This window comes from Callithrix jacchus, chromosome 1 (assembly GCF_049354715.1).
Source record: "Callithrix jacchus isolate 240 chromosome 1, calJac240_pri, whole genome shotgun sequence".
Lineage (NCBI taxonomy): Eukaryota > Metazoa > Chordata > Mammalia > Primates > Cebidae > Callithrix > Callithrix jacchus.
The window spans coordinates 202510522-202531569 of record NC_133502.1 but is presented as its reverse complement, the minus strand read 5'-3'; the positions used below and the strand labels follow the sequence as shown (position 1 = coordinate 202531569).

Below are 21048 nucleotides of genomic sequence, written 5' to 3'. Positions count from 1 at the left end.
GAATATGCAAATTTACAGATAATGTATTCATTATTTATACATTTGTAGTGTAAGTATGTCCCTAATATTGCATGGGAGATACTTCTACTAAAAAAAAAAAAAAAAAAGAAGAAGTATTGTTTGTCTGAAATTCAGATTTAACTGGGCAGCCTGGATTTTTATTTGCTAAATCTGGCAACCCTAATCAGAATCACCTGGAGGGCTTATTAAAACACAGATTGGCCAAGCATGGTGGCACACACCTGTAGTCCCAGCACTTTGGGAGGCCAAAGGGGGAAGATTGCTTGAGCTGAGAAGTTTGAGACCGGGCTGCGCAAGACCTCGTCTCTACTAAAAATCAAAAAAATTAGCCAGGCGTGGTGGCATGCACCTGTAATCCCAGGTACTTGGGAAGCCAAGGTGGGAGGATCTCTTAAGCCCAGAGATCAAGGCTAAAGTGAGGTATGATCATGCCACTACACTCCAGCCTGGGCAACAGAACAAGACCCTGTCTCAAAAAAAAAAACAGATTACTGGGCCCCATGTCCTAGAGTTTCTGATTCAGTAGGCCTGGTTTGAGGCTGGAAATTTTGCATTTCTAATAAGAGTCCAGGTCTTGCTGATGTCGCTGCTCTGGGTACCAGAGTCTGAGAGCCCCATCCTGGGAGAATAACAAAGGGAGAGAAGAATGCTAATTTTTACAGCACTGCCTTTGGGCCAAGGGTTGGGCCATATATTTCATTTGCTTTGTCTTATTTAATGCCGACTACAGTTCTGTGAGGTTGGTATTATTCTCATCTTCATTTACAGATGAGATAAAAAATCAGAAGATTGAAGTGACTTGCCCAAGGTCCCATAGCCAAAGGTGATGGAAGTCCCAGGTGTATAGGGAGAGTCTGTGACACACGCTGACTTCCCGGTTTTTCCTGGGACATTCCCTTCTGAATGCCCCTAAAGGGGCACAGTGGGGTGAGACCCTCCTACCCATCCCACTGTAAACTCAGGATTGGCATGTGCTCATCTGTATCATGTTTTATTTCATATTCCTTCTTTACTTCCTCAGGAACTTGTCTTTAATCATAATTAGCATCTCTCTTAGTAAGTTCTCTTTGCACAGAGGAAGTTTGAAAGGATTTAACCTTGGACCACTGCCATCTCAGGGATCACACTTCCTGGATTGGGACAGAAAATCAGATGGAGCTCCTATATTCAGAATATTTTATTTCTGACACTCTGGTAAATATTTAGACACAGGCTTTACTCCAGTCATCACAGTCTCTATTTACTCGGCCAAATCCTATTCCCATGGACAATGGTCATCTTTCATTCATTACCTTTATGAACATCTCTCCTTGCCCAAAGAACCAAAGGGGCAGGAAATCAGGAAACCACTGACATTTTTCCACCAGTTTTTGGCACAAAAGGCAGGTGAGGTCTTCTGTTGGCATTTAGAGGTCAACGAGGCTGAAGACCAATCCACCCTCCCATCAAGATGAGCCCATCTTTGGAATCATCAGCAATTTAGGGTCACTCACTCGAAACACCTGAGCTAAATGTACCACCTTGGTCAGATGCAGTGGCTCACACCTGTAATTCCAGCAATTTGGGAGGCTAAGGAAAACAGATCACATGAGGCCAGGAGTTCAAGACCAGCCTGGCCAAAACGGTGAAACCCCACATCTACTAAAAATGCAAAAAAGTTAGCCAGGAATGGTAGCACAAGCCTGTAATCCCAGATACTGAGGAGACTGAGGCAGGAGAGTGGCTCAAACCTGGAAGGTGGAGGTTGCCATGAGCCAAGATTGTACAACTCCACTCCAGCCTGGGCGACAGTGAGACTCTGTCTCAAATAAATAACTATATATACCCTCTCTACCCCACGGTGGCCCCCTTTCAGTTTTTCAAATATCCCAAGCTTATTCCTACATCAGGGCCTTTGGCCATTCTGTTCCTTGCACTTGGGTTGCTCATCCCCCAGTCTTCACATGGCTGGCTCCTTCTGACCGTTCAAGGCTCAACCTGAATGCTCAATCCACAGAAAGGCCCTGTCTGAGCCTGTGTTGAATAAGAAAGACCCTTCTCCCTCCCACTCCACCTCACCTTTGACTCAAATACATTTTCTTTTGAACATTACTATTATCAATAATTTTACATGTATTTTGTAAGAATATGAGGGACACACACACACATGCACACACAGATATAAACCAGCACCTACACAACATCTGACGCATAGTAGGTATTGACATGCAGTTGTGGGATGAAAGAATAACACTGCATAAATAGATGAATGATTCAATTCACAGCTTAAGGAGGAGAAGCTGGAGATTAAAAATAATTTTTTTGTTTTTTGAGATGGACTCTTGCTCTGTTGCCCAAGCTGGAATGCAATGGCACGATCTCGGCTCACTGTAACCTCCGTCTCCCAGGTTCAAGCGATTCTCCTGCCTCAGCTTCCCAAGTAGCTGGGATTACAGGCGCCTGCCACCACGCCAAGCTAATTTTTATAATTTTAGTAGAGAAGGGGTTTTACCATGTTGACCAGGCTGATCTTAAACTCTCAGCCTCAGGTGATCCACTCACCTCAGCCTCCCAAAGTGCAGCCACCATGCCTGGCTGAGAAACAACTATAATGATGATAATAATGATAGCCATCCCTCAGACAGCATTAACTATATAGTGTCCTAAGAGATTTACACGTGCTAACTAATTTAATCCCAGATATATTTCTAATGAATAATCCAAAGAGTTTATTTTAACTGATAGTTTCACCACCTGTCTGCCTCTTCTGACTTCTACCAACTAGAAATATAGCTTACAATTTACTTTTTTCTTTCTCTGTCTACAGAAGCACTAATCTGTCAGAAAATTCTGGGAAGGCAGCCCGTTAGAAAGGAGAAGCCAGGAGCTTAGGTACTAACTAGATGACAGGGATTTGGTTACGCATCAATCAATTGATGCCTAGGAACACCAAGAATACATGGAGTGGTGAGTGGCTGTGTATTAATCAGAGAAGTTCCTCAGAGGAGAGACTACGCCATGAAGAATAGGAGGGAAATGGTTTAAAAAAAGAGAGAGAGAGAGAGAGAGGATGAAGGCATGAGGGAGAGGAACAGAGAGGAGAGAAGGGAAAGAGAAGGAAGAAAAGAAAGGAGGGAAAGAATGAGAAGCAGCAGGAGGAGAATAGAGGAGGAAGAGGAGGTGGAGGAATAGGAGAGGGAGAAGGAGTAATAGGAAGAGAAGAAAAGGGAGGAAAAAGAAGGAGGAAGAAGAGAGAAAAGCAGACACTGCCATGATAAGCCAAAAGCTCCCACGCAAAATATAACAATGAGGAACTGCCAGGTTTTGCAAAACCTTGACTCAAACTGAAAAAACAAAAGGCCTGAGAGTAAGAAAACACAGCCACACCGAATTTTACCAAGAGGTTCAATGTGGGCTAAAATTGGTAACTGCGATTAGGGCTTGATTTTCCGGTTTTACTCCCACGAGCCTAAACAACAACAATTTTTCTCTGTGCATAAAAACAGAAATTTGGAGCACTGCTAGAGGCAGGCTTTGACTTAGAACCACCAGCCTCCTAACCTCCTGAATTCTTATCACTGTCTATATTGTGTGGCCCCTGTACCAGAGGACAGAATATAGACTTGTGTCTCAGGTGACACCACCAACAGGGACCAGCATGAGGGTTTGGGGACATGTCCCCTCCTCCCTCTTTTTAATTCAGCCCATATTTGTCAAGTGCCTATTTGCAATGTAAGGCCTTGGTGTTGTGAGGCATTAAAAAAATTAAGAAAAGTGTAGGTTTAACTCTCATCACAGGGTACTGAGATAAATAAGAGCACATGCAGGTAAAAAGCAAGTAGAGCAGGAGAGAGGGCCAACTGGACCCGGGCCAGAAGAGGCAAGAATTGCTTCCCCCAGGCTTATGAAAAGTCAAGTACTTATCTTTCCTTCTGACTTCTTTCTGGGGTGCATCTCTGCCTCTCCCATGTCCAGTTGCCTGATTCCCACTCTTTCTCTCCAATTCATGAGCTCCCACCCACGTCTTGGGACTACCAGGTTTTTCAAAGACACGCTTTGGCCTCTCTGGTGGCATTGTAAGTGGCTGGACTTTATCTGATCGTTAGGTTTTAGAAACATAAAGATAAAATCAGATATATTTTACTCAAGAGGACTTAAAAAGTTTGAGAACCTGTCCTCTTTCTTCAGGGAAAATTTTCATCAGGGTCTCTGGTCAGCCCTAAATGAAAGAATTTCTTGGTTTTCAAACCAATCTTTAGGTCACACCAATTGGCCTCATACATTTCCATCTCAAAAGACAAGGAGAAAGAGACCTGAAGATCACAGGGAGTCTTAGCTCTGTCCTTATCTTGTGTAAACTTGGGCAACCCATGGGTTAATCATCATCTTCACTGTACTTACCTCACTAGATCATTGAGGATTCAATCAGATAAGTGATATGACAGTCCTTCAATGGGTTTCAGTTGAAAAGAAGAACAAGAGCTAAACCTGTGGGTTTAATGTGTGCCAGGCTCTGTTCTGAGATTGTGTGTGTGTTTCCTCAAAACAATAAATCTGGCCCTTTACCTGCTTTTGTGAATAAAGTTTTATTGAAACACAGCCACATCCATTCACTTATGTATTTTCCATGAATGCTTTTGTGTTACAACTGCAGAGTGGAGTAGTTGTGACATAGATTGCATAGCAGCAAAGTCAACAATATTTACTATCTGGCCCTTTACAGAAAAAGTTTGTCAACTGTTTTGTTGTTGTTGTTGAGTTTGGGATTTTTGTTTTGTCTTGTTCTGTTCTGTTCTGTTTTTGAGACAGGGTCTCACTCTGTCCCTGAGGCTGGAAGGCAGTAGTGCAATCATGGCTCACTGCAGCCTTGACCTTCCCAGATCAAGCAATCCTCCCACCTCAGCCTTTCAAGTAGCTAGGACTACAGGTGCACACCACCATGCCCAGCTAGTTTTTTATTTTTCTGTAGAGACAGAGTCTTGCTATGTTGCCTAGGCTAGTCTTAAACTCCTGGGCTCAAGCAATCTTCCCACTTCTGCCTCCCAAAATGCCTGGATTACAGGTGTGAGCCATCATGCCTAGCTGAAACTTAGAATTTTAATCCTGGAAGAGCCTTTGAGATTCCTGATCTGACCATCTCCACATTAGAGAGGAGACTCAGACATTAATGAATTGCCCAATATCACGAAGCTGGGACAAGCCAAATCCTGTGGCTCCTTGTGCAGTTCCCACTCCCTGCCCTTTGGAATACTTCTTTCTGAATCTAAGGGACTAGCTGTCAAACAGTTGGTTCAGCTCTGTTGTACCATGCTGCTCCCATAGAACTGGCTCTGCCAGCAGTCCTGGTAGGTGTGATCAAACTCTCTTTCAAAACAAGAGTCTTTCACTGGGCCATGTACCTGGGGCCTCACTTCTCTGTGTAAGTTCTGCTGCCAATAACCAAAGAGTGGGGAATTCCCCTTTAAAGCTCAGCCCTTGAGCTTCACAGCCTTTCTACCCCCACATCTCCCACATCCCCAAATAATCATCACATGTCACACAGGCAGCTGTGAGTAAAAGGTGCCAAACCCTGGTGCCACATAAAAAGGGAATCCTGGGCCACCAACCAGCCCACAATTATGTAAGGTAATTGGTTTCATGTTACTCAGATGAGTTGCCTTGGCTTGCCTCAAGCATGACTCAGGCTTCCAGGGACCTCCCCACCTGGATCTCTATGTAAGCTGACTCCTCTTGTAATTTCAACCCTGGAGTCCTTGCTCCCTCCCTCTGATTGTCCCTTGCTTCTATCCTCAAGCCAACAAACAAACTATTTTTCTCTCTGGGCCTCATTCAATTTTGAGGAACAGAGTCTATTTCCAGAGTTTCCAAATCTTCACCTGTTACAGGTCATAACCACTCCTTTCAAAGACCCCTAAGCCCCAGGAATGCCAAAAACCAGCCTCTCCTCTGTCCAATATGTTGTCAGACTTTATGAGCTCTGATTTTCTCCTACTTTTCTTGTGGGTGACAACCCAAACCCTCGCTGCCTCAAATATATCAACCCAGGTCCATACAAGTTGTTCCTTCCTAAAATCCCCAGGACTCTCTTCCAGAAGCTTCTCTGCTGCCCACTCCTCCTATGGCACAAAGCTACTGGGATAAAGGCAGATGGAGGGGCAAAGGCCAAGAGAGATGTCAGCAAAGGAGAGCCTCTGACCCCTGTGATGTGTTCCTTGCGTCAGCACATTTAAGAACTGATATTCTGGTTATGGATTTAAGGACCAATGATAGGCCTGAACAAACTTTGTATTTTATTTCAAATGGAAATCTAGAAGCAACTTTTGATATGGTTTCAAACATTTTTTAACTTTGGAGGGAAAATGCTTAGATTCTTTCATGCTGTGTTTTCCTTTAATTCCTTCTTTCAGGTATGTATTGCTATGGTATTTTAAAATCATTTTAAATTTTAGAATGGAAATCGCCATGCTTACTGTTCTTTTAAATTAGCAGTTTTCAAACTTTGCAAGTCAGCATAATCATGTTTTCAAAGAAAATCTTAGCAGATTTCTCTTGTATAAAATAAATAAAAGTTGGGTTGCTGGGGTGTAGAGAAAGAACAGTCCTAGAGGCACTTCTGCAGAGCCCCAGGGTTGTAGGGAAAATAGGTTAAAAACCATTACTTTAGAATGTAACCATACTTTATTTAATCTAAGACATGAACTATATGGTAAGACATAACATGCAGCACAAGGAAAGAAAAACACTGCCACACATGCCACTGATTGACCAATTTCAGAGATGATAAAAGGTGGTCAATGTATAGCTATAATTGATTATTTGCAGTAGCATAAATATACAGATAAATCATGTGAATGTATTCACACAGTCAACTTGAAAGTTAAATTTAAGAGAATCAGCAGTAATAGCTTCAGGTAAATGCTAGCTTCCATTCACTGAGCACTGCTAAGTAATGTGCACCAGACAGATGGCAACTGTGGGAGTTGCCTCTGCACTCCTGGCCTTCCTTCCATTTCTTAATGTTCTCATTTATCAACCACTCAGTAGGCAGTGTTGAATGCTATACATGCATTGTGTCATGTGATTCTGATACATGGGCAGGTTTAGAAGCTATGAATGTAATCTCATGAAACCTTAAATGGAAACTATGGTTGGAGGAAATAGAGTCAAATGTCAGCCTCATCAAGGAATCAGTGATTTCTGCACAAAATAAGAATGATTCAATGTTTCTCTATTTGTTAGAAAAATCTGATACTGAGACATACATGCATAAGGAAAACACCCACAGGAAACTTTACATAAACCACTGAACCCTACCTGCTTTGGGTGGGGCCAGTCCCTCTCATCAACAAAACCTCAACCCAGATCCAGACTGGGATGATTTCTATCAGGAAGAAAGAAATCATCTCTAGTTAAGATGTGATGTGTTCTCAGGCCCAGCCCAAAATGCGTAACTCCTTAGAGTGGTTCTGCTCCATCCCTCCTTATCTCATTGTCTTCTCCAAGACCCAGAAATTGGAAGCTGAGGTCTTATCCCCAATATATCAACCTTAAAATTTTTCATCTTAATTATAGCCGATGGATAGAAAAATAGCCTGCCTGAAAATGGAATGGTTTGTCTTAAAAGTAGTGAGTTTCCTATCTGGTAGAGTTGGGAGGTGAAAGTGGGGTTAGGTGTAAACTGAGGCTGGATGAGCATTTAGGAGGCCTGCTATAGGGGGCACAGAAGCATTACATCGGGTGAGAAATGCACTGTTTTCAAAATAAATAAACTTTATGATCCTTTTCATCTCTCTAATTCAGCAAATCTCAAGTCCACTGAAATTTTATGCCAACCTTAGATCTGAAATTCATTGACTGGCACTGTTCAGTAAAACTTTCTATAATGATAAAAATGTTCTAGATTTGCATTCTAGGTAGCTACAATCCACATGTGGCTATTGGGCACTTGAAATATGGCTATGTGACTGAGGAAAGAAATTCTTCATTTTATCAATTTTTTTTTCTTTTTTGAGACGGAGTCTTGTCCTGTTGCCTAGGCTGGAGTGCAATGGCGCCATCTTGGTTCACTGCAACCTCCGCCTCCTGGGTTCAAACAATTCTCCTACCTCAGCCTCCCAGGTAACTGGGATAACAGGCATCTGCCACCATGCCTGGTTAATTTTTGTATTTGTAGTAGAGATGGGGCTTTACCATGTTGGCCAGGCTGGTCTCAAACTCCTGACCTTGTGATCCACCTGCCTCGGCCTCCCCAAGTGCTGGGATTACAGCCATGAGCCACTGTGCCCAGGCTGGTTTGTCTAATTTTAATTTTAGTTTAAACAGCTAATGCGGCTGGTGCCTACCACATTGGACAGCGCAGCTCTGGGGAGACTATTTAGTCTTGTCTTAAACTTTGGCATAAGGGCTACTTCTTTAACATTAGCTATATGTGGAACCTTAACCAAAACATTACAGGAGTTTGAGACCAGCCTGGCAAACATGGTGAAACCCCGTCTCTACTAAAAATACAAAAATTAGCCAAGTGTGGTGGCAGGTGCCTGTAATCCCAGCTACTAGGAAGGCTGAGGCAGGAGAATCACTTGACCCAGGAAGCAGAGGTTGCAGTGAGTGGAGATCACACCATCACACTCAAGCCTAGATGACACGAGCAAAACTCTGTCTCCAAAAAAGAAAAAAAAAAAAAAACAATAGAAACAGAGAGTAGAATAGTGGTTGCCAGGAGCTGGGGCAGAAGAGGTTGGAGAGGGATGGGAAGATGTTGGTTAAAGAGTACAAGTTTCAGGTGGGTTAAGTTCTGGAGATCTATACAGCCCCATGACCATAGTTAATAAGTTGTATACTTGAAAATTGCTAAGAAATTAGATCTTAAGGCTGAGTGTGGTGGCTCATGCCTGTAACCCCAACACTTTAAGAGGCCAAGGCAGGAGGATTACTTGAGCAGGAGTTTGAGATCAGCCTAGGCAACATAGCAAGACTCCATCTAACTTCCTTTAAAAAAAAAAAAGAGAGATAAGGAAATTAGATCTTAAATGTTCTCATCATAAAAAATAAGTACAGCATGTGAGGTGATAAGATATATTAATTAGTTTAATCACTGCACAATGTATATATACATCAAAACATCCCATTGTACACTGTAAATACATACAAATTTTAGTTGTCAAAAATTTAGAAATTTTAAAAATAGAATAACTTCGGGGATAACCTAAGAGCAACTGGAAAGATGCCAGTTATTTAAAAATTCATCCCAAAATAGCTGATCAAAGGCCAACTGCAGGATGTGGCATGATTTCCTTGTAAGTTCTCTCTGGCTGTACTTATCCAACAGTGTCATTCTTTACATTCTTGCTTCCTTCAACCAGCTCACAGCTGTCGCTCCCTTCTCATTGTGTGCATTTTTCATCATCCTTTGCTTTCACCAGCCAGTCTTACTTGTATCTTAAGCCCAAGAAATTGCACAATTTGGCCAATGTGTTCAACCAGTCACTTAAGTGAGAACTCTGAATCAAAATGGTCATGGGGCTGAATTGATAAACTGGCCAGAGCCCTGTGATATGATAGAAGAAACTTCCTGGTTTCTCTTTCACTCATGCACTTGTTCTTTGATTGGGATAGTTTCACCCATGTACAAAATCCAAAATCCAACGAGAGAGGAATCCTCATCTAGTGGAAAACTATAATTGGAAACAGCAGGGAGTGCCTCATTCATCCGTTCAGTGAGTATTTATCAAGAAGCTCCACGTATCAGGCATTGTGGTTAGGCTCTGAGGTAGGACAGATAAAACCTCTTTTCCATGGGACTTAAAGTAGGAACAAGTAGCAAAAGAGCCATTATTTATTGAGTTCCACCCTCCCCCAAATATAAGAGGTGTCCACTTTTCATAACATTCCTGGAAGGTAAATATTATCATCCCCATTTTATAGATACAGAAATGCACACTTGGAATTGCCCAAGATTACCTTGGTCTGTGTACTCTTTCTCTGACCACCCACCTTGTGCAGTCTCTTCCTTTATTTATTCCTTGAAGGACTCTAAGGGTAATTTATTTAAAGGTGATTCTCTTATTACAAGAGAGTAAGGGTTCCCAGGAGACCTGATGAGCATGAGACTCACTGTCAAAAATCTGATTTGGATCCTTGAATCCTAGAATCACCACTACCCAAAGCCAAGAAGAAAATGAGTTCCTAAAGGGAGTATCAGTTAAGCAGTTATGGAAATAGTATTTCAGAGAAAACTTACCGGCCACCACACCATACTTCGGCCTGCAAGGAAGAAGCCTCCAACAGTCCCACGATTGGTGGAAAACATAGCCTGAGGACAGAAAGGTCAAGAATTTAATAGAAAACTAGAAGAGTGGCCTTGCCAGCCAAAAGGACATACCTTCCCATATGTGCACCCTCTTCTACCCACTCAATTGTCTGAAACACTTTCACATTCCTTCTTCCCTGCAGCCTCAAAAGACTCAGATGAAGGAGCCAGGAACCTACATTTGACAGACAAGGAAACTGAGGCTCAGAAGATATATACAGCTTGCTCTAGGGCTAGCTTGAAATTAGCTTCCAGCATAGCTTCCAGCAAGTCACTCCACCTGGATCTGCTTGCTTGTCTGTTAAATGGGGAGAAATTGACCTTTTTATGCCTTTCTTACAAGCACATTGAGGTGCTGATGAATGTGATATTTATTTTAGCCTTTATTAAAGGTACATGATGGCATGTGCCTATAATCCCAGCTACTCAGGAGGCTGAGATGGGAGAATCATTTGAGTCCAGGAATTCAAGACCAGCCTGGGCAACATAGCAACACCCATCTCAAAAGAAAAAGAAATATCATACTTTTAAAAAGTACGATATGGGATGTGAATTATATCTTTGTTACCAGAAAAGTGAAAAAATGCTCTAAGAATTCAAGGCGTTTGTACTAAATACTACATAAAAGACCAGAAAAATTCAAGTCTTTTCTCTCTGAGGGTATAGGTAGCAGGTTGCTGGAATCACAGAGTTTCACTAGGTCATCCTGGCTGGAGTGCAGTGGCACAATCTCCGCTCACTTCAATCTCCACCTCCCAGGTTCAATCCATTCTCCTGCCTCAGCCTCCTGAGTAGCTGGGACTACAGGCATGTGCCACCATGCCCAGCTAATTTTTGTATTTTTATTTAATTTATTTATTTATGAGACAGAGTCTCACTCTGTCGTCCAGGCTGGAGTGCAGTGGTGCAATCTCGGCTGACTGCAACCTCTGCCTCCCAGGTTCAAGTGATTCTTCTGCCTCAGCCTCCCGAATAGCTGGGACTACAGGCACATGCCACCACACCCGGCTAATTTTTGTATTTTTAATAGAGACAGGGTTTCACCATGTTGGTCTGGCTGGACTCAAACTCCTGACCTCAAGTGATCTGCCCACCTTGGCCTCCCAAAGTACTAGGATTACAGGAGTGAGCCACTGCACTCGGCCAATACATTATGACTGTTGTGTTAGTATAGATGAAGGAGAGGATTCTGTCAGACCAGGGTACTAGAAAAGGCTTACAGAGCGGGAAACATTTCAGCAAATCTTGAAGAAAGAATGGAGTTTTATTAGTCAGAGAAAAGAGGGAGGAATGTTGTAAGACTTCAGAAACAGCAGATCTAGAGGTGGAATTCACCCAGTGTGGAGAAGGAGGGAAAGGTAAAGAGTGTTGGCTGAGATATTTGAATGGAGAGAGTGGTGAGAAGTGGGGCAGAACACACACTCTCAAACACCAGGCTAAAAAGTGCAAACTTTATTGCATAGGCAGTAGGGAGCCACTGAGGGTTCATGAGGAGAAAAATGAGATCTATCTTCAATACACGATGACCAACTCCTCCCACAGACTCCCTTGGGATGTTGCCTCCAAGCCTTCAGATTATTTCTGGTCCAGCACAGGCCCGGGGCCAGTCCTCCAGCAGAAAATGGGGTCAGTGCCTCTGTTCCTGGCCCCTGGCCATCTTCCCTCTCAGCAGACACTTGCTAACCTCCCTGAAAATGTTAATAGCTGATAGTGACTTAACCCTGTCAGAAATGTCTGCATTTTTTTTCGAGATGGAGTCTCACTCTGTTGCCCAGGCTAAAGTGCAGTGGCACAATGTCAGCTCACTGCAATCTCCATCTCCTGGGTTCAAGCGATTCTCATGCCTCAGCCTCCCAAGTAGCTGGGATTACAGGCACATGCCACTATGCCTGGCTAATTTTTGTATTTTTTTTGTAGAGATAGGGTTTTGCCATGTTGCCCAGGCTGATCTTGAACTCCTGATCTCAGGTGATCTGCCTGCCTCAGCCTCCCAAAGTGCTTGAATTACAGACATGAGCCACCACGCACAACCAATGTCTACATTTTCAAAGGTGACCACTATGGCTAAAAAGCATCAGTATACCAAAGGAAGTAACCCCTGTTGGTGACATTTCAGGCACTTAGACACTTGTAATTTATTCATCAAACATGCCTGAGACAGATAACATATTGTTAGGGGCTCAGATTGCAACAATGTATTGAACTTAGTCCTTTAGGAAGGACCACTAATGTGTCCCATCAGTCAACATAGATTTGTTGAACAACCCAGCGTGCTAGGCGGTACCCAGGAGAGCATGGCTTGGGTCTTTCTGGACTCCTGCCAGGGTCCCTTCTCCCACAGGACATACTGTGAAGTCCTCTGTAGCAGTTTTCCTAGAAATAGTAAGAGACCTAAGGATCAGAAAAGGTAGCTAAGGGCCAAAAAAGAAACAAATCCCAAGGACTTGAGCTGTAGCAGTTAACCAAGGAAAGCAACTCTGAAGGTCATTGTGAAGCTGAAGAAAACTGATGTCCCCAGTTGGTCTCAGAAATGAAGAGCTTAGAGGAAGAATGTAAGGGCAGGGACTAGAGAGGGGAGATGAAATAATTCAGGAAAGATGTTGGGGATGAACAAAAGGTGAAGAGAGGTATGTGTGCACCACATCTTTTTCTTCTCTGGAATTTTCATCCCGTCATCTATGCAAGCCCAAACCCTACCTATTCATCCTTCAAGGCCCCTCAAAGTCCACTTCCTCCTACCTTACACTCCCCCATGGAAATCTCCTCCTTCCCTACAGCTTCCTCCTCCCTTTACCAAATGAAAATAATTTCTACCTCCTCAGATGACTTCACTTATGCCTTGTTCACAGCCATTACCATTTTTTTTTACTTTGTGTTACCATATTACAAATTTTTAATTTCCCTTAATGCTTTTGGTATAAGGCTTTGTGCATAGAAAATCATTGTTCTGTGACCACAAGATGCTCAAAGGAAAACTCTGAAGTTTTAGACACCGCTTCGTAAACCACAGTGTTAAATTCACCTGTTCAGCCTACAACTAGAAGAGAATGAACTCACAACTGCAAGCTGCAGGGGCAAAAGAAGGACAGTTATTGACCCACAATGTTTTGGTTTGGGGTTTGCTTGGGTTCTATCTCCATGGAGGAAAAATATCACTGGGCAGAAAGAAAGAACTTTATGCCTCTTTCCAGATGAGGAACAACCTAAGAAACTGAGGATGTTGGGCCTGGAGAAGAGAAGCCTCAAGTGTGACCTACTGTTTTCTGAGATGTAAAGTGGGACAGACATGATACTTGGTGTGGCCCTCACAGGACACAACCAGACAAAATGGGAGAAGCTCCAGGACATCCAGTCTGAGACCAGAATCAAAAGGAATATCCTCTCTGTAAGAGCTGTCCAGAGACGGAAATAAAGCCATTTGGGAGAGTTTCTACTGGAAGTATTCAAGTGAAGGCTGTTGACAACTAGTCAAGATGATTTTGTCAAATGATCTAAAGAAAAGCATCAAAATTAAAAAAAAAAAAGAGCAAAGGAATTCTGCACCACCAGGACACTGTCGCAACAATGCGATGGTAGTAAGAACCATGGAGAGAGTATTCCCAAAAAGGCAAGTGTCTTGGGGAGTGGGAAAGGTAGAATAGTAGAAAGGGCATTGGCTTTGGCATCATAAGACCTTGGTTCTTGTCCCAGCTCTAGGACCAATTCATCTGAATGACTTCTGGTCACCCTCTCTGATCCTCATCTGTAAAACAGAAAGGTTGGGTTCCCTTAAGGGTCATTCTGACTCAATCATTCAATGATGTCATCAGTTCAAGTGACTGCATAAGACAGGGGCCAGTAAATTTTTATTCTTTAAAGAAAAAGGGCCTGATGGTAAATATTGAGGCTTTGTGGGTCTATACACAGGGTCTATGCTAAAAATTCTTCATATTTTGTTTTGTTACTTCTTTTTCACAACCTCAGAAGTGTAAAAACCGTTCTTGGCTTATGGACCATATAAAAACAGACCGTGAGACAAATTTGGTCCATGGGCCATGGTTTAACAACCCCTGGCTTGAGGGGATTTCAGGATAGCTTGATGAAATCTTCTAGCAAGAATAAGGTCAGAGATCTGTCTTAAAAGGATATAAAATTCCCTAAGAAACAAACTGAATGGTGATGAAAGAAAATGGAAGTTAACATCCAAGAAGTAATAAGCCAAAGCCTAAATATGATTGGAGGAGACAGAGTTGTAAAAGAACAAAACAGAACCAAATAATTTTGAAAGAGATGGAGAAGGTAAGACTGAGAGACATTGACTGTGTGGGTCTTTTCTAAGTTGAAGAAACACAGTGGGCCTGGACCATTTTATCTGTGCATCCCAGAGATCATGCAGGAGTCAGAATGCCCACTCCTGAATCAAACCACTCTTGACACTTCAATAGCAAAAAGAGGAAGATAAACTGGAAGAAATCCAAAGCATTAAATGAGCAGGGTCCAGAGGCAGTGTCTAATGGGGGAAGATTAAACATAGACAAATACTAAGCAGGCTATTAAGTAGCATTTAGCAGGACAAGTGATACTGATTCACAGATACTTGAAACATGTAAACACCATTTAAAAAGTGTAAACACCTACAGGACTGGCAGGGTTGAAATGAGATTGATTAACAGAACTGAGATTATCAGAGATTGTCTGGGAAACAGGCAGTACTGTATAGCCAGCAGATCATGGACTCACACCTTGGCTCCAGCACTTATAAGCTGGGGTGGGGTGGGAGGAGGAAGTCAGTCACAGTGGCAGAGTGCCTGGTATCGTAAAAAATCAGGACTCAAGAGATCTGAGTTACAGGAACAATTCTGTCTATTCAACCTTAGGCAAATCACAACCACATGAAGCTTCAATTTCCTCATCTGTAAAACAGGGATTAGCATTCTGGCCCTCCCCTTGTGGCTTTTGTGAAAATATACCACCCACTTGACCACTGCTGCCCATTTTACTTAAAAGGACAAATATTGTTCAGAGCCCGGATCGTACCGTGCAGGGCAAATGACAATAGTATTTTTGTTTAATCCTAGAGTCCATAAACAGCTTTCAGATTCACCTCTGCATATTCTCACCACAACCCTGGGGAGTCATAAGAATAGATAAGCTTGTACCTATTTTACAATTGAGTAAACTGAGGCTGAGGGAAGTTACCCAGTGTTGCACAATTTGAATCATGTGAAAGTCAGTAGTAAACTTGAGTATTCTGGCACCTAGTTGGTCAGTTTCCACTATGTCTGAGAAACTGAGAGTATTGAGGAAGAGTCAGCCATACTGACCCCATGTGACACTTAGGAAGCATTCTGCCGCATCTTGTTTCTACAACTCCTTTGGCGGGGAGGGAACCACTTATTTTTTTTTTTTTTTTTTGAGTTGGAGTTTCGCTCCTGTTATTCAAGCTGGAGTGCAATGGTGCGATCTAAGCTCACCGCAACCTCCGCCTCTCGGGTTCAGGCAATTCTCCTGCCTCAGCCTCCTGAGTAGCTGGGATTACAGGCATGCGCCAGTGTGCCCAGCTAATTTTTTTGTATTTTTAGTAGAGACGGGGTTTCACCATGTTGACCAGGATGGTCTGGATCTCTTGACCTCGTGATCCACCTGCCTCGGCCTCCCAAAGTGCTGGGATTACAGGCTTGAGCCACCGCGCCCGGCCAAGAAACCACTTACTTTTATACCTAAAAAAATTCTGTGTCTACAGAAGGGTTAATGCCTACCTTCCTCTCCTCTAAGTCAAAAGAGTTCAACACAATCACCTGCTGGCATAGCGGCCTCCTTGGGCTTATCACCTCCACCCACACAACAATCCATGAGAGTGGCTGGAACATCTCCACACTTTTTAAAAATAATTTTTAATAATTTTTTTATTATTGTGGAGACAGAGTCTCACTATGTTGCCTAGGCTGATCTCGACCTCCTGGACTCAAGCAATCCTCCTACCTTGGCCTCCCAAAATGCTAGGATTACAGGTGTGAGCCACCACACTCGGCCCTGCACACTTTTAAAACATCTCCTTCTCTAGTTGTTGGGTGTGCTAGAGTCTGTCATAAGTGAAATTTCCATTTCAGGTAACTGAGAACAAGTTTCTCTGGTTTGGTGTGTCCCCAGAGTCCCAAAGGGAGACACACACACTTCCCTCACCCCAGTGCCAGGTCACCCCCAGGTCTTCCTCCTCCTCCTCCTTTTCCACACATCTTTCTCATCTGTAACTTGCTCCAGCCCCTAGGATCCTCATGAACAAGGTCTCTGGGTTAATCTCTCCCAGGAAGGGGGCATGGGTCAGCATCCTGCTCTCTGCCACCTCAGCATCCCCCTCTCTGGGGCTGGCAGAGGCTGTGGCTTTCCCGCTCAACACTGTTTCTTTCCCATCTGAAACTGGATGACTAAGAGGTAGGAGAGTAGTCACCTGCTAAAGGCTCATCTCCCAAGCCCGGGAGCCCTCCCTTCAACTCCAGGCAGCCCCTTCCCTGCCCCTTACACTTTCCAGCTATCTCTTCAATCCCCCACCTTCCTTCTCTGCTCACAGACCCAGGTATCCCCTTTGGTCATTCCTAGAACAGGCTGCCCTGGGCACCCTTCTCACTTCTGCTCATCCTTGCTTGCCCTCCTTCCTTCACGCCATGCCCCTGAGTGCTTCTAAAGCCCTTCCAAGTCATTTCCACTCCCTGACACTTAAGCCTGCTGCCCCTTGCAGCTCAGAGAGGCCATCGATCCTCCGTGCGCCCCCTCCCAGCCCGCCCCTTCAGTCCGTGTCCTAGGACCCGCTACATACCCACAGTCCAACGGCCATCACCACCACGAAGTAGATGACGATGACAGAGATGTCGGCTGCATTGCGAATGAGCTCGTGGGCCTCAACAGGCCGGGTGACGGCAGCGGCGGTGGCGGGGCTCCAGGTGCTACTGTCCATGGCGGTGGCGTCGCGTACTTCCCTCTAACCGAGGCCGCTAGCTCTTTATACGGCCTTCTGGTTAGTGATCAGCACCGGGGGAGGGGACCCGCGATGTTAAGGGAGCAGGGCGGTAGCACCGGGCCCCTGCGATGCCTTGCAGCTGTACCGTCGAAAAGCAGCTCCGGGCGTGGAGCCCAGAAAGGAGCAGCCGGCTGAGCTGTTGGCTGGGAAGGCAGCCAAGCAGGTAAGAACTGTCCGGTGAACCCGGAGGGGCGGGCCAAGGGGTGGTGCCTGCCTGGCACAAAGGCCCACTGTGCTCCTGCAGCAGGTACCAGCAGTGCCACCACACCTGGCCTTGCCAGAGCTGGAATGGCTCCATTGAGGGAACAGGCCACTTGGGGCCAGGGGCCTAGAGGCTGTGGGTCACCTGCCACCTGCCCTTGGACCAGTCCCGGGCCCTCTATGGACTTGGCTTGTCTGCCTGTAAAATGGGTGCAGGACTCTTCTGAAGAATCAGTCAAGTCTTGTTCTCCCTGGAGAACATTCTTGGGAGGACAGAGAGTTGCTGGGTGTTGCTGGGAAAAAATCAGCACAATCCTAACCTCTTGGCCACAAGAACAGCCACCCACCCACCCACATTCCTGACTCCCCCTCCGCAGCTTGCAGCCCCCAGGACCACTGTTACCCCACCGTAAAGTGGAAGAAACTGAGACTGGGAGAAGGGATCTCACTGGGAGCTATTTCCTTGCCCTGTCCCTCTCCCAGTAATGATGCAGGGCCCTTCAGAGGCAGTAGAAAGGAAGATACTAGAGAATTCTTTCCAAGGAGTTCATCAAACCCTGACCTTCCTGGGCATTCAGCTCACCCATCTGGAAACACATGTCTAAACCACAAGCCAGGGCTCAGAACAGTGATGATCAAGAGAGGAGGCATGACTTGCCCAAGGTCACACAGTGATCCAGCAGCAGAGCTGGCCCTGCCACCCATGCCAAGGTTCAGAGGGAGGGCTGTGGGATGCTCTCAGGGGCTGGCTCTAGGGGCCATAGAGCATCCAAAAGTGGCTGTTCCCTAAGAGGGGGGTCTTGCTCTGATGGGGAGGTGCAGGGAGGTGGAGGACCACAGAAACCCTGCCAGGACTCTGCTCTGCCTCAGGTCCTCCCTGCCCAGTGCTAGACAACCACCCACTGCCCAAATGTGAGCATCCTGTTCCCTTGCACTCAATGTCTCAGAGGTCTGCTTCCCCTCATTCCTTATTGGCACCTGTTCTTCCCATTAAAGTTGCAGACAAAGAATCACTATTTAGTCAGCATCCCCGCAGGTCTTCCCCATTTCCCCACACATCCCAGAGGACTACAAACTATATAAGGCTATGTCCTGGGCCCAGCATAATGACTGCCCAGAGGAAGCAGGAATTCTGAGGAATCTGGAAGTTGGGGCTCTCTGCTGTGGATGCTTCCCAAGACTCAGAGCTCGGCTAAGGTGGTAGTAAGGAACATTCCAGGAGATGACAAGTATGGGGGGTAGGGAAGGGGTTACAATATTCAGGGAGGGACTAGCTGTGGTTACGAATAAACATATATAAAAGCATGTCACCTCTAAGAAACTCCCTACCACAGTCATTCCCCAGGTTGCAGTTTGGAGCAACTCTCCTTTTGCCTGTGTTCATTCGTTCCTGCATTTAGCAAAGTTTGAGCAGGGACCTGAAAGAAAAGGAGGAATCGGCCAGGTAAGGTGGGAGTGAGGAACATTCCAGGAAATGACAAGTATGAGGGTAGGGAAGGGGTGACAATATTTAGAGAGGGACTAGCTGCGGCTACAAATAAACATATATAAAAAGCATGCCACCTCTATGAAACTCCCTACCACAGTCATTCCTCAGCTGCAGCTTGGAGCAACTCACCTTTTGCCTGTGTTCATTCATTCCTGCATTCAGCAAAGTTGTTTCACCTGGATGTATCCCAGGAAGAGTCCCTGCCCTTAGGAAGCTTCTGTTCTAGTCTGGAAGTGAATCTACCCACAGGAAAAGCCCACCCCTGAACCCAGGTGCAGGTGCAGGCCACAACAAGTTCCAAAAGTACAAGACATAGAAAGTGAAGTGAGCAGGAGAGAGAACTGGAAGTGCTAGACTTCAAAGGAGGGACAGATCTTTGATATTTTTAGGAGAGCCAAACATAAAAGGACCAAGAAAGAAAAGGCTGGTGCCCAGGTAGAGGCCAGAAAAATGCATGCATTCATTCATTCTTGTAACAAAAGAGCAGCTTCTATGTGCCAGGTCATATGTGCTGACCCTGGAATACAGCTATGAAAAGATTCACACAGCTCTTGCCCTCACAGGGCTTCCTGACCAATGGCAGACATAGATCAACACCAAAGATGAGACAACTACCTGTGAAATTACCATTGTGATACATGCTTTGAAGGAGAAATACTAATACCTCAAATGCCTAGCAAGGAATTTGACTTGGGGATGAGGTGAGGTTAGAATAAGATCTATGAAAGCTCTGGTTTGAGCAGGAACCTGAAAGAAAAGGAGAAATAGGCCAGGTAAGGTGAGAGTGAGGGCCATTCCAGAAGATGACAAGTATGGGGGATAGGAAAGGGGTTACATTGTTTAGGGAGGGACTAGCTGTGGCCACAAATAAACATATATAAAAAGCATGTCACCTCTAAGAAACTCCCTACCATAGTCATTCCCCAGGCTGCCTGAGGTCCTTTTGCCTTCTCTCTTCCTCATTGGTCTCTTCTAAAGGGACTCTTTTAACCCGATTTCTCCTGAATGGATGCTTCTAGGAGAACACAGTGTGATGCACCACCTACTCCCATGCAGCTGGCCTGGGCTGCTGGGTCACTGCTCACTGGTAGGATCCTACTGGACTCTCTCTTGCCCTCATTGGTGCCAACCAAAAGCAGGAGCTGGTCACTAAAAGGGAAATAGTGAGCAGAACTCCAAAGAAAGAAGAAACCCAGCCAGACACTCAGGTCATAGGAAAGATGAGGCTGATAAGGAAAGAGAAGCCTGAGGGCAGGAAGCAGCCCCCTCCCTATCCAAGTACACAGAGGTTTACAATCAGTGGTCAGATGAGGGCTCCACATCTAAAAAGACAGAAGCCCACAGAGCCACAGCCATACCTGACTGTCAGAAGAACAAATATTCAAATGACTCTGAGGTCACTTGTGTCTACAGATGGCAGGGAGAACCCAACACTATGGAGGGTAAGGACTCATTACTAATTGGGAACTGTCCTGTTTCCTCTTCCTTGCTCCACACTCCTCTCATCTGGCCAGGACCCTTGGGGGTCCCACCTCTCCTTCTGGCCTGAGAGCGTCTCCCTAGAAGGCCCCAAAGATAGAGTGTCCACCTCTCACTGGCTAAACTGTGCTTTTTGGCAAAGGACCCCACAGTAGAATGACCAGCTCCTAAACTCTTGTCACACAAAGAAATCAACAGCCTAGCTACAGAGGCTGTGAGTTTGAGGAAGTAAGGGCTGAAGAGAGAACCCACATGGCTAGTTTGATTCTCAACTCAGCTACCAACAAGCAGTAGATGACTGACATCTCACTTGCCATTTGTGACCCTCCCTTTGAACATCTGTAATACAGCATTGACAGCAGTGACTCTCTCAAATGATGGGTGTGAAGGGGCCTCATTGACAGTGAGACACCAGCAAAGATGAGAGATGAAGAGAGCTGCTCTAATTTTTTCTCCTTTCCCTTTTTCTCATTGGGAGTTCAGGTGTGGAAAGCCCAAGGAAGCAGGCTATTGATTAGCATACAGTCATGTGTCACTTAACAACAGGATATGTTTTGAGAAATGAGTCATAGGAAA

The 21048-nt window shown here is 44.9% G+C and overlaps 1 protein-coding gene across 3 annotated transcripts in view; it reads right to left on the bottom strand.

The window, feature by feature from the left end:
• Nucleotides 1–21048, bottom strand: part of SLC5A1 (solute carrier family 5 member 1) — a 145306-nt gene that overhangs the window by 60749 nt on the left and 63509 nt on the right. For 2 of the 3 annotated variants that reach the window (XM_078339114.1, XM_078339113.1), the window contains exon 3: nt 10241–10312. In XM_078339114.1, coding sequence (XP_078195240.1) covers nt 10241–10309 — 69 coding nt within the window. In that variant the 5' untranslated portion in view covers nt 10310–10312. Of the gene's footprint in view, nt 1–10240; nt 10313–17102; nt 17261–21048 lie in introns of those variants that run through there. The other variant, XM_002743701.6, reaches the window with a different exon arrangement.